Below are 14,758 nucleotides of genomic sequence, written 5' to 3'. Positions count from 1 at the left end.
TTGGCTCAGTGTTTCCTGTCTCTATTTCTGTTGTTAATGAGTTTGTTTGAGACTTGAATCCAAAGCCTGTCGAGAAGGTAAACAGTGCACATGTACCGTGTCAGCATGGGTACGAATCCATCCTACTGCATCAGTAAATATGTAAGGAGTGGGAACCGCTCCCACTCGTTTAACAACAACAAAAATGGCAAGAGTGTATGACACGTGTCAAACTCATTCCACGGAAGGACGACTGTCTGCGGGTTTTCGGTCATTAATTAGTAAGGAACTCCCCTCACCTGGTTGTCTTAAGTCCTTAATTGAACTGAAAAAACACCCACAGACACTTTGCCCTCTGTGGAATGACTTTGACACCCCTGGTGTACGAGGGAATACCATATTTTATGTGTAACACATCTCTCTCTGTTCTGCAGGTGGATGCAGCAGTCACCCCTGAGGAGCGCCACCTGTCTAAGATGCAGCAGAATGGCTATGAGAACCCCACCTACAAGTTTTTTGAGCAGATGCAGAACTGATGAATGACAAACCCCCTCACCCCTTTGACCGCTACCCAACCCCTCTAACCCTCCACTCCCCTACGCCCTTCACACTATCCCCACTCCAAACCAACCCTATCCTACCCTCAAGCAGTGCAGGTTGGAACCAGGTACCACTATCACTCCTGGTATAGATGGAGACGGTCCCCTTCAACACTGGTCCAGAGTCAGTTTTTAGTTTGACTTGGAATGTGTTGAGGAATGGACTTGAGTAGGGAGATCTGACTCCAGACCAGTTATTTAAGGGGGCATTCTCTGGCTGTAGTGCCAGCCACACTGTCCCCAACCCTACACTACTACATTCTCTCTATACACTGGGGAATAGGTGAGGTCTATGTGTCAATGAAGCCTATCCTTCCTCCCGCTTTCCTTCTCTGTGCATTCATACGACAGCTGTGCTGTGTTAGGTCACACAAGGCTAAAATGATAATAATGATGATGATGTACTCTGAATGAGCTCTTTATTTTAGTTATTCTATCGTTTCCGGTTTTGTTTTTCAAAAAATAAATGAAAATTATAAAGAAAAAAAAATCCTATGTAAAGAGAAAAAAACGTCTTTTTTTTTAAATGGTGTGTAATGTAATAAAGTAGCTGTTCCTATTTAGTGCATGATGACAAAAATTACGACGGGGTTATTATTGAAAAAAAAAGAAGATCTTTCCGTGTCTCCAGAGAGATTCTCACATAGAGATTATCATTCTAGCAGGATTGTACATTTAGTATCTTTCTCGTGATCACGTGACTTAAATGACGTTGGATAAAAAAATATATATATGAATCTCGGTGAATGGGCTCTCTCTGCTTGGATATCTTGTTAAATACACTGTAAGAGAGATCTGTGATTTTTGGATTTGGAATTTTCTTCCTTTTTTTATTTCAACCATGCTATGTTCCTAAAACTGCGGGGGGCTGGCTAGATCCGTATTTGTATATTATTATTATTATTAGATTTATGATTATTATCTTTAGTTTATTGCGTTGGCATCCTATTGCGTTTTGCAGCCCTATTTAATTTTGTGTTTCTTTTTTTGATTCCATGTCGTGTGTTTAAAAAAATAAAAAGATGTGGTGGGAAGGCCGGTTCCAGCCGAGGGAGGGGGGTGGAGGATTCTGTGTGTGTTCTCCAGTCTAGTTAGTGTTCTTGTTCCGGTTCTATGTTTTCCGCAGAAATAAACAACGCTCTTCTCTGTACATTGTTTGTGATATACAAGAACAATCCAATACCATTTTGGGCTTACTTACTCTTCCCAATCTGTTCCTTTCTTCCTTTGGCTCATCTTTCTCTCTTTCTCTCTCTGCGGAGACTATAAACAGAGCAGGATCAGTGCCCTGGGGGGTGTGCATGTGAAAGGTTTGAGGGACGGAAGGAAGGATTGAGGAAGAGGTAGAGGGAATTACTAGCTGTTCCAGATGGATAGTCAGACAGGCAGTCTGTAAAATGAATTTCCAACCACCCTCCTCCTGTCTTTCCCATACTTCAGGCATGCTACTCGCCTCTCTCAAGCACTTGTCTAGAGCCAGCCATACGACGACCTCTACCATGGCCTACAAGGCAACTTTTAAGGGGTAGCAGGGCCATCAGTAATTGGATGGACTACAGTTTCAGTGAGGAGTATCGGCCCGGGAATAGGGTGCCATTTCGCGACACGGTACTAGAGGTAATACAGTGTTGTGGTGGTGTGTAGAGCTGTGTGCATCACACACTGCTGCAGGTGGGTCAGTCCTTTGCTTAGGTTTTCAGAGGATGCGTTACCTCACCATAGCCAGAATAAGGCCGTATGGAATTAGAGAGAGCAGGGTTTCTTTCTTTTTATTTCTCTGTGGCTTTATTTCCACTGTGTGTAATTGTGCTAGCCATTTGCTTTGACTGGAAAAATGCTTTCTACACTGTATTCCATAAATAAAGTTTTGAATCTACATACAGCTCTCACTGAGTCATGGCTCCTAAGTCTTGGGGGCTGGGGATATTTTCACTGCCATCAAAGCCCATTATAATTGTAGTGTGTGTTCTTATGAATTATGCACTACCTTTTAAGCACAGGACCAAATGATTCCCTGATCTAGATTTTGTTTTCTACTGATACATAAGGTACCAAAGGAGAAAAAACAAGTGTTGTCCCCTAGTGGTTCCACAAAGACCACACCGTAATTCCCCATGTGTGTGGATTCACACACACTAAACATTCAATTCATTCTGGTCGCTGCAGTCCAAATGTCGGCAGGCACTGTTTACACACACGGTTAGGGTACAAAATATCAATATACGCAATGTACCTTCAGAGGTACACATGTGAAGGTACATTTCTGCTTCCCAGGGTGGACGTGTGGATTAGTGGGGGTGTAGCTTTCAGTCATTTGCTTTTCACCAACCTTAAACTGGTACAACACATCCGTTCAAGTGGTGTATTGTTATATTAAAGTTTGAGCATGTCTGGTGCCAGTTCTGAAGTCTTTCTAAAGGCTTCCATAAGAGCATGTGACAATAAAGAACTCATTAAATATTGTAGCGACCATAACGCAACACTGAGCGACCTTGTCAAGTGGTACAGACCTCTTGGTTGTAATTGTTAGGGTATTAGCTTGACAATTGCAGTGCCCAGGTTTGAGTCCTGGACTGTGTTCATGGTAAATTTAATAAAGAAACTGAACACTAGAACAAACAAAACAACAAAGCAGAACAAACAAAACAGTTCTGTCTTGTGCAGAGACACAAAGACAGAAAATAACTCCACATAGCGGGAAAACAGGCTACCTAATTATGGTTCTCAATCAGAGACAACGATAACCAGCTGCCTCTGATTGGGAACCATACTAGGCCTAAACATAGAAACACAACACCTAGACATACAACGTAGAATACCCACCCACATCACACCCTGACCAAACGAAAAATAGAAACATACAAAGCAATCTACGGTTAGGGCGTGACAGTAACCCCCCAAAGGTGCGGACTCCGGCCGCAAAACCTAAACCCATAGGGGAGGGTCTGAGTGGGCATCTGTCTGTGGTGGCGGCTCTGGCGCGGGACACGGACCCCACTCCACCTTAGTCTGGGCCCACTTAGGTGGCGCCTTTGGAGCGCCACCCTTTCAACGGGCCCCGAATAGACGGGAGACTCTGGCAGCGCCGGAGTGAAGGGCGGCTCTGGCAGCTCCTGACTGACGGGCGGCTCTGGCAGCTCCGGACAGGAGGGTGGCTCTGGAAGCGCTGGACAGGCGGGAGCACCTGGAGGGAGGAGACGGAGAGACAGCCTGGTGCGTGCGGCTGCCACAGGAGGCCTGGTGCGTGGAGGAGGCACCAGATGGATCGGACCGTGGAGGTGCATTGGAGGTCTTGAGCACAACCTGTCCTGGCTGGATACTCCCTGTAGCCCGGCACGTGCGGCGGGGTGGAACAGACCGCACTGGGCTGTGCTGGCGAACCGGGGACACTGTGCGTAGGGCTGGTGCCATATAACCCGGGCCAAGGAGACGCACTGGAGACCAGATGCCCTGAGCCGGCTTCATTACTCCTGGCTCGATGCCCACTCCAGCCCGGCCGATACGAGGAGCTGCGATGTAGCGCACCGGGCTATGCCTGCGCACTGGGGACATTGTGCACCTCACGGCATAACACGGTGCCTGCCCGGTCAACCTCTCGCCACGGTAAGCACGGGGAGTTGGCTCAGGTCTCCTTCCTGACTTAGCCACTCCCCGTGTGCCCCCGCCCCAAGAAAGTTTTTGGGGCTGCCCCTCGGGCTTCCTTGCCAGCCGTGTTCCCTCAAAGTGTTGGCTCCCTTTACCTGCTGCCTCCGCTCACCTCCCATGTGTAGAAACCTTTCCCATCCAGAATTTCCTCCCATGTCCATGAGTCCATTCCACCCTGCTGCTGGTTACCACGCTGCTTGGTCCTTTTTTGGTGGGTAGTTCTGTAACGATATTTGTAGGTGGAAGAAGGTGAAGAGGACCAAGGTGCAGCGTGGTACATGTTCAAGGTAAATTTAATAAAGAAACCGAACACTAGAACAAAAAAACAACAAAGCGAAACAAACGAAACAGTTCTGTCTGGTGCAGACACACAAAGACAGAAAACAACTACACATAGCGGGAAAACAGGCTACCTAATTATGGTTCTCAATCAGAGACAATGATAACCAGCTGCCTCTGATTGGGAACAACGTAGAAAGGCATACAACGTAGAATATCCACCCACATTATACCCTGACCAAACGAAAAATAGAATCATACAAAGCAATGACAAGCAAAGCAATGACAGGATATTATAGGAATTATAGGACAATTTCTCTCTATACTATTTGTATTTCATATACCTTTGACTATTGGATGTTCTTATAGGAACTATAGTATTGCCAGCCTAATCTCAGGAGTTGATAGGCTTGAAGTCATAAACAGCGCTGTGCTTCAAGCATTGCTAAGAGCTGCTGGCAAAAACAGGAAAGTGCTGTTTGAATGAATGCATATGAACCTGCTGCTATCTACCACCGCTCAGTCAGACTGCTCTATCAGATATCAAATCATAGACTTAATTAGAATATAATAAACACACAGAAATATGAGCCTTAGGTCATTAATATGGTCAAATCCGTAAACTATCATTTTGAAAACTAAACGTTGATTCTTTCAGTGAAATACAGAACCGTTCCGTATTTTATCGAACGGGTGGCAACCCTAAGTCTAAATATTGCTGTTACATTGCGCAACCTTCAATGGTATGTCATAATTATGTAAAATTCTGGCAAATTATTTACGGTCTTTGTTAGGATGAAATGGTCTTCACACAGTTTGCAACGAGCCAGGCGGCCCGAACCGCTGCATATACCTTGATGCGAATGCGCTTTTGTTAAATCATCACTCGTTTGGCGAAGTTGGCTGTGATTCGATGATAAATTAACAGGCATCACATCGATTATATGCAACGCAGGACAAGCTAGTTAAACTAGTAATATCATCAACCATGTGTAGTTAACTAGTGATTATGTTAAGATAGATTTTTTTATAAAATAAGTTTAATGCTAGCTAGCAACTTACCTTGGCTCCTTGCTGCACTCGCCTAACAGGTGGTCAGCCTGCTATGCAGTCTCTTCCTGGATTGCAATGTAATCGGCCATAATTGGCGTCCAAAAATGCCGATTACTGATCGTTATGAAAACTTGAAATTTGCCCTAATTAATCGGCCATGCAGAATAATCGGTCAACCTCTAATCTCTGGTAGTCTCTGATGACTGTTCCGGGCGTTGCTCCTCCTTTTCTTCTGCAGAGTACCCTCAGGTGGTTCATTCGCTTCCTTCCATCCTTCTCCAGGCATTCTATGTGGGCACTCCCGGACATGTTTTCTTGAAATGTGACCCCAAGGAACTTAACTTTTGGGGTTGTCTGGAGTGCCTGTATATACAGTTTAAGGCACACTTGCTTGGGGTTTCTGGCGAAGAGTAAGCACAGAGTCTTCAAGGGGTTGAGCTTGAGCCACCACATATTGGCCCAGTTCTCAATCTCTGTTATGCTACTCTGTAGCTTTTTTCCAGCATGGGCGAAGGCCCAATAATAGAGGCCCAATAACAGAGATCTGCTGCGAGCTGGGCCACTTGTCCCGCTCTTGGGTGGGGGTAATAAATATCACATACTGTATGTACATTAAAAACAGTAGAGGACTGAGGTAAAGCCAACTAGGAGAGGAGAGGTAAAGCCAATTTATGCTTGCTCTGGCAATGCAACCCAGAGGCTCCGTATGGAGGGTGTGACGCAACACCAAATCAAGCTTTGTACCGCATCGGCGTGTGCCACACGAATTTTGTAACAATGAGGAGGGGTCCGCGGTATATCCTGTATAAACACAAACTCACTTCCTTGACAACAAACATGGAGTACTTTGATGAAAGGCTATCAGAACAAGTTCACAAATAAAAAACATCTTTATGAAACCTTGTTGGGATTTCAAAGACACGAAAATGAGTTTGAACTCCTGGAAAGAGATCGGGGAAATATATGGAAATGTCTGCTAAACTCCAAATTACAACCAACTAATTGCAGCATTACAGCAAAAATGGAAGAGGCAAGTGGAAGGGGGAGAAAGTAAGGAACTTGTCTGTCGGGACTTGCATTAAAGACCAAAATTGGCTATAGAAAATTGTGATGAATTAAAAGTATATCAGTTTCATTTAAGGACCCCAAAACATGACAGCTGTGCCACATAGATTGCAAAATAGTTGGGAAGAAATTTTTGATGTACCGATTCATGATACATGGAACTGATACACAAAACGAAGCTGGATTCAAAACATAGAGCTTTTCCATTTCAATTATTATACAACATTATTGCAACCAATAGAATGCTATATAGATGGGTGATACAACCATCCCAGCTCTGCAGATCTTGCTGCAGCGAGACATTCAATCATTTGTTTTGGTACTGTCCATATGTAGTTTGTTTTTGGTCACAAGTTCAGGAATGTCTGAAGAATTGCAACATTTATCTGGCGCTTACTCTGCAAATAGCACTGCTGGGTGATTTAAAAAGTCATAGTCAATTGATTAATAATATAATAATACTCTTAGCAAAAATGTTTATCTTTAATTTACAATATGTACAATCTATGATAATAAAAATTTTCTAAACGTTTGTGAAACATCAGAGCACAGTTGACAAATATATAGCAATTAGAAAAAGCAGCCAACAAGTGCTCAGCATATTCGGGAATTCTTTCAAGACAGCTGGAAAAGCATTCCAAGTGAAGCAGGTTGAGAGAATGCCAAGAGTGTGCAAAGCTGTCATCAAGGCAAAGAATCTTTGAAGAATCTCAAATATAAAATATATTTTGATTTGTTTAACACTGTTTTGGTTACTACATGATTCCATATGTGTTATTTCATAGTTGATGTCTTCACTATTATTCTCCAATGTAGAAAATAATTCAAACAAACAAAAGCCTTGGAATGAGTAGGTGTGTCCAAACTTTTGACTAGTACTGTATATTTACAACAACAAAAATTGGAGGGACTGGAAATAATGCAGACAATTAGATGGAAGGCACAATCTATCTGCATTATTAAAGCTCATCTACCCCCTAATACATTTTGTTTTTACAAAAAAAGAGATCGAGGGTAAAGAGGATAGGTGCGGTGAAGAGGTCAATGGAATGCAGACCATCGGGGATAGATGGATTGGGACACATTCAATAAATCTGATCTAACTAAGTCGATATTTGACAAATCCTAATGATTGATGTATTGTAACAGGCCCACATTATGGTTAGAAAAATCCGATTTGGATATAGTCTGCTGTTTTCGGCTGTTTTCGGCTGTTTTCGCTGCATAACATTTAGAAGTTGTCCCTTTTCAGGTAAAAAAAAGTGACTGCTAAATGCTAACTCCCATTCATATAAACTGGTAGCATAGTTTGCATACAGAAATCGGTAGTGGTAGTTAAATTAGTTTTTAACTGTATGGTAATGTAGTTAATTGATGACAATGACATGACACCCATTCAAGGCTTGACATCCATACAAGTATTAGACTCCAATTTTTACCTCAACATAGTGTTAAATACACATACAGTATAAACAATAGAGATGAAGGTGGGACAACGGTGAAGTTTTTTTTTACTTCATGCTATCTTGGCTGAGCTCCTGTGTCAAGCACCGAGGAACGGACTCCAACATCTCAGACGAGGTAAGGTGTTGTCTTTTTGTTTTGCCAATTACCTGGATGGCTATAGAGATTAGCCCTGAATCACTACGAGTGGTGTAGCCTAGTGGTTAGAGCGGTGGACTAGTAACAAATAGCACTGCTGGGAGTCCGAGGAACGGACTCCAACATCTCAGACGAGGTAAGGTGTTGTCTTTTTGTTTTGCCAATTACCTGGATGGCTATAGAGATTAGCCCTGAATCACTACGAGTGGTGTAGCCTAGTGGTTAGAGCGGTGGACTAGTAACCGAAAGGTTGCAAGTTCGAATCCCCGAGTTGACAAGGTACAAATCTGCCATGATTGTCAGTTATGTAGCTGCTCTACTGATAATCTCAGTGCGTCCTTGCTGGGATGACACAATCAGTCTACTGAATTCAAGTCAAGTCTAGCCAAGTCTACCTCGCTCCTTATTCTACTGAACCGCTTAGACGTAACAAACACAAGTCCAACATTTATCGGAAACTGTCAAACTACCTGTTCACTGCTCTCCGGGGATGCCAGTGATACGCGGTGGATGGCCTCGTCCACTGGTCGTGGGTGAGTGCTATGGTCCTATGGTTTCTCTCGACTCACCCGACTCCAGGATAGATTTTGACTCTTCAAACATACCAGAGTCGCTATATGCGCTGCTGACGCTGCTTCTGGTACGCAAGCTATTTTAGTTCCCCGCATCCAGTGCAGGCGGGAGGGATTGTTAATTGCGCTACCGAACTGCCCCTAATCAAAACGAAACAAAACGGCCCAGCCGTCAGAAAACACAGGAAATTTAACTTTTTTCAATGTGTCAATCACTCTCGAGTCATCTGGGACCCACGAGCTAAGCCCAAGGGACTACTAGGGGGGCACTTGAACATTCGTAGTGTCATTCCAAAAAGTGATCAAATTCAACATCTACTCACAGACTCCAACCTTGACTTTCTCTGCCTCTCAGAGACATGGCTCCATAAACACTCTCCATATGCTGCTTTGATTGTGCCTGGCTACAATGTTTTCAGGAGACAGGATTGAAGGAAGAGGAGGGGGTGTGATGATTTACATTAAAGAACATATCCGATGTAAACAAATTGAGTGGTCATGTGATAATGAACTAGAATGTATCGGCCTGAACGTTACACTGTCTCCCCAAATGTCTTTTACCCTCATTGGAATGTATAGGCCACCTTCCACCAAAAGTGTGTTTTTTGATCAGTTTAATACCATGCTTAGGGAATGTGATTTTGTGAAAGAGGTCATCTTAATGGGAGATTTTAACATTAATTATGAAGACAAGTGTTGTAGGAAAACCCTCAAACGGATCACTAATACCTTTGACCTTACACAGCTAGTTAAAGGGCCAACCAGGGTGACTTGTTGCTCTAAAACACAGATTGATTTGGTGTTCAGTAATAAACCAGAGAGAGTGACTAAATCATTCAATATGGTTACTGGGCTGTCTGATCATAATCTGACACTTATAGCCAGAAAGCTGTCTAAGAGCAGGTTTTAACCTCTCTACTGTTAGAAAGCCGGATCAACTCAGAATACCTAAGAGTGAATTAAACTATTTTGAAAAAGCAATTAAGGGAATAAACTGGAATGATCTCTTGTCCTATACAGACGTGGAAGCTGATAGTCAGGTTTTTCTATCCACAATCCAGACTACAATAAATGGCTTCCTAAAGAAAATCAAATCCAAACCTGGCCAAAAGAGCACTCTTCCTTGGCTAAATGGAGAAATCTGGAAATTGATGAAAGAACGAGATTATGCTCTAAAAATAGCCCTAAAATCTAAATTAGAGCATGTTTACCATGCTGAGAAATAAGGTGATGAAAGAAATCAGACAGGCCAAGGCAAACTTTTTTATTAACATATTTGGTGAAGCAAAGGGAAATTCTAAATTGATATGGGAGAATCTAAAAAAAGTTAACAGGGAAAGACCATAGTAACACTGCAAAAAGACTAGAAATCATGGTGAATAACAATCTAACACAGGATGCAGTCGAAATAGCAATAGCCTTCAATTCCTACTGTATTGACTCTGTCAGGGTACTGACACAGAACCCCTCCACTGGTTTCTTGGGCTCAGTGCTAGTGAATGACACTCAACCTGTCTTCATCATAAGGGAGGTTTATGAGTCAAAGGTGAACAAGGTGATTAGCTCACTAAAGAACTCTAAAGCCAAAGATGTGTTTGGGATGGACTCTACCTTTCTGAAAAACTACAAAGAGTCACTCATTGGCCCCATTACTAAGGTCACCAACACATCTATTGGTCTCGGTGTGTTTCCAAGGGTATGGAAGTCGGCCATAATAACGGCCATCTTTAAATCAGGCGACCCTGCTGACGTGAGTAACTACAGGCCCATTAGTATACTACCTGTGGTGTCAAAGCCCCTCTCTTTTAAAAAGCATGTGAAAAAGGTAATTCAAATAACTAAATTCAACCTAGCTAATTTCCGATTTATACGAAATTGTTTGACTACAGAGGTAGCAAAACTGTACTTCAACTCTATGATACTCCCCCACTTAACATACTGCTTGACTAGTTGGGCCCAAGCTTGCTGCACAACATTAAAACCTATTCAGTCTGTCTACAAACAGGCTCTCAAAGTGCTTGATAGGAAGCCCAATAGCCATCATCATTGTCACATCCTTAGAAAGCATGAGCTCTTGAGTTGGGAAAATCTTGTGCAATACACCGACGCATGTCTTGTATTCAAGATCCTTAATGGCCTGGCTCCCCCTCCAGTCAATATTTTTGTTAAACAGAAAACCCAGACATATGGCAGCAGATCCACAAGGTCTGCCATGAGAGGTGACTGTATAGTTCCCCTAAGGAAAAGCACCTTTAGTAAATCTGCATTCTCTGTAAGAGCTTCCCATGTCTGGAATACACTGCCATCAGACACACATAACTGCACCACATATCACACTATGCTTGAAGACATGGCTAAAGGTCAATCAGATTTGTGAACATGGTCCCTAGCTGTGTGTTGCCGCTTTCCATGTTGTCTGTAGCTTGTGAGGTGTGGAAACACTTTGTTGCTTTTATGAATTTTGTCTTGCTGCTTTTTGTTCTATGTTGCTCTGTCTGTATGCTACGTCTTGCTTGTCCTATGTTGCTCTGTCTTGCTTGTTCTATGTTGCTATTGTCTATATTGTAATTGTTTTTAATAACCTGCCCAGGGACTGCGGTTGAAAATTAGCCGGCTGGCTAAAACCGGCACTTTTACTGAAACGTTGATTAATGTGCACTGTCCCTGTAAAAATAAAAATAAACTCAACAGGCAGTTAACCCACTGTTCCTAGGCCGTCATTGAAAACAAGAATCTGACTTGCCTAGTAAAATAAAGGGAAAAAAAATATGATAGCTCCCCTAAGCGCCAGAAGCATGAATGCTCTGACTTCTCGATCGTTATGCGCTTCCCAAATGTTTTAACAATGCGGAGGCCTCTGTATAGATCCGCATTTACAATATAGGTTGACGGTAGGTGGGGACAGGAGGTCCTATATAAACACAAACTCACTTCCTTGCCAAATTCCTTCAAAACAGCTACGGGAAGCGCAAGAGGTATGAATGCTCGATCCTTACCGCATCATTATGCGCTTCCCAAATGTTTTAACAATGCGGAGGCCTCTGTATAGATCCGCATTTACATTATAGGTTGACGGTAGCTGGGGGCAGGAGGTCCTATATAAACAGTAACTCACTTCCTCGCCAAATTCCTTCAAAACAGCTATGGGAAGCGCAAGAGGTATGAATGCTCTGACTTCCGCGGAGGCCCCACCACACTAAATGCTGCACGGCCTCTGCAGACGTTGAATTGACCATGCAGATCCCCTACGCATACAAATCAGAAAGACGACGGTTTACAAATCATCTACGGGACATTTTTTTTTAATTTGTTTATCAAATGTTTATCATATGCGCCGAATACTAGTGGTGCAGACTTCACAATGAAATGCTTGCTTACGAACGTTTCCCAACAATGCAGAGTTTAAACATAATTTAAAAAAAATGTAATAGTAACTAACACAATACAATACTGTAGCTTCGGAAAGTATTCAGACCCCTTGACTATTTCCACATTTTGTTATGCTACAGCCTTATTCTACATTTTTTGTTGATGTAAATCCTCAACAATCTACACACAATACCCCATAATGACAAAGCAAAAACATTTGCTAAAAAAAAGTTATTAAAAATAAAATGCTGAAATATCACATTTACATAAGTATTCAGAACTTTTACTCAGTACTTTGTTGAAGCACCTTTGGCAGCGATTACAGCCTTGTGCCCACCAGTATTTGGGGAGTTCCTCACATTCTTCTCTGCAGATCCATTCAAACACTGTCAGGTTAGATGGGGAGAGTCGCTGCACAGCTATTTTCAGGTCTCTCCAGAGATTGTTCGATCGGGTTAAAGTCAGAGCTCTGACTGGGCCACTCTGGGACATTCAGAGACTTTTCCTGAAACCACTCCTGCGTTGTATTGGCTGTGTGCTTACTGTCGTTGTCCTGTTGGAAGGTGAACCTTCGCCCCAGTCTGAGGTCCTAAGCGCTCTGGAGCAAGTTTTCATTAAGGATCTCTCTGTACTTTGCTCTGTTCATCATTCCCTCGATCCTGACTAGTCTACCAGTCCCTGCCGTTGAAAAACATCCCCACAGCATGATTCTGCCACCACCATGAGATGGTGCCAGGTTTCCTCCAGAAGTGACGCTTGGCATTCAGGCCCAGAGTTCAATCTTGGTTTCATCAGACTAGAGAATTGTGTTTCTCATGGTCTGAGAGTCTTTCGCTGGCCTTTTTGCAAACTCTAAACGGGCTGTCATGTGCCTTTTACTGAGGAGTGACTTCCACCTGGCCACTCTACCATAAAGGCCTGATTAGTGGAGTGCTGCAGAGATGGTTCTCCTTCTGGAAGATTCTCCCAGCTCTATAGAGGGACTCTGAAGCTCCTTCAGAGTGACCATCGGGTTCTTGGTCACATCCCTGACCAAGGCCCTTCTCCCCCGATTGCTCAGTTTGGCCAGACGGCCAGCTCCAGGAAGAGACTTGATGGTTCCAAACTTCTAAATTTAAGAATGATGGAGGCCAATATGTTCTTGGTGACCTTCAATGCTAGAGATATTTTTTGGTGCCCTTCCCCAGATCTGTGCCTCGACACAATCCTGTCTTGGATCTCTATGGACAATTCCTTCGACCTCATGACTTGGTTTTATCTCTGAAATGCACTGTCAACTGTGGGGCCGTTATATGGTCATGTGTGTGCGTTTCCAAATCATGTCCAATCAATTGAATTTACCACAGGTGGACTCCAATCAAGTTGTAGAATCATCTCAGGGATGATCAATGGAAACAGGATGCACCTGAGCTCAATTTCAAGTCTCATTACTACCGAGGTCCTGGATGGCCGGGAGCTCGGTGCCAGTGATGTACTGGGCTGTCCTCACCACCCTTTCTATCGCGTTGGTGGTGCAATTGCCATACCAAGTGGTGATAAAACCAGTCAAGATGCTCTTGATTGTGCAGCTGTAGAATTTTTTGAGGATCTGAGGGCCCATGCCAAATCTATTCAGCTTTCTGGAGTGAAAGAGGCGCTACCATGCCCTGTTCATGACTGTGTGTGTGTGTGTGTGTGTGTGTGGAACTTGTTAAGTCCTTAGTGACGTGTACGCTTGAAGCTCTTAACTCGCTCCACAACAGCCCTGTCGATGTGGATGAGGGCGTGTTGTCCCCTCTTTCTCCTATAGCCTACTATCAGCTCATTGGTCAAACTGACGTTGAAGGAGATTGTTGGAGAGATTGTTGTCCTGGCACTACACTGCTAAGTCATTGACATTCTCCCTAAGTAGTCTCTGACTGCCCACTCCCACCCGCTGCATGAAAAATGCAGACTGCACCGCAATGATCTCTGTCAGGTCCCACAGGTATCTCTGTGGGAATGCAGCCCTCTAGTTTGTACCCATTTAAGTAGACCTAGACTGGGCTACAATTATGTACCTCTTTTTTTCTGAGAGAGTAGGAAGATATGTAATTGAAAGATACAGTATTTATGTTTTTGTCCTGTTTCATTTTCCTTTGATCAACACTACATGATTTATCATCCCCCTCTTCAAGGGGGGGGGGACACTCTAGACCCAAACTGTTATAGACCTATATCCAACCTGCCCTGCCTTTCTAAAATCTTCAAAAGCCAAGTTAACAGACAGATCACCGACCATTTCGAATCGCACCGTGCCTTCTCCACTATGCAATCTAGTTTCCAAGCTGATCATGGGTGCACCTCAGCCACGCTCAAGGTCCTAAATGATATCATAAACGCTATTGATAAAAGACAGTACTGTGCAGCCATCTTCATCGACCTGGCCAAGGCTTTCGACTCTGTCAATCACCGCATTCTTATCGGCAGACTCAATAACCTTGGTTTCTCAAATGACTGCCTCGCCTGGTTAACCAACTACTTCTCAGACAGAGTTCAGTGTGTCAAATCGGAGGGCCTGTTGTCCTCTGGCAGTCTCTATGGGGGTGCCACATGGTTCGATTCTCGGTCCGACTC

General features: G+C 43.5%; 2 protein-coding genes across 2 annotated transcripts in view; both read left to right on the top strand.

Annotated features, from left to right (window-relative positions):
* LOC135543619 (amyloid-beta A4 protein-like) overlaps nt 1-2,460 on the top strand; it is a 39,993-nt gene extending 37,533 nt beyond the window's left edge. The window contains 1 exon segment of the mRNA XM_064971041.1: nt 414-2,460. Within this exon segment, the coding sequence (XP_064827113.1) occupies nt 414-515 (102 nt within the window). The 3' untranslated portion in view covers nt 516-2,460.
* The window catches only part of LOC135543620 (cysteine and tyrosine-rich protein 1-like), a 387,961-nt gene that overhangs the window by 62,748 nt on the left and 310,455 nt on the right, over nt 1-14,758 (top strand). The window lies entirely within an intron of this gene.

The sequence above is a fragment of the Oncorhynchus masou genome, chromosome 7 (genome assembly GCF_036934945.1).
Source record: "Oncorhynchus masou masou isolate Uvic2021 chromosome 7, UVic_Omas_1.1, whole genome shotgun sequence".
Lineage (NCBI taxonomy): Eukaryota > Metazoa > Chordata > Actinopteri > Salmoniformes > Salmonidae > Oncorhynchus > Oncorhynchus masou.
This window is presented reverse-complemented; position numbering and strand designations above follow the sequence as displayed.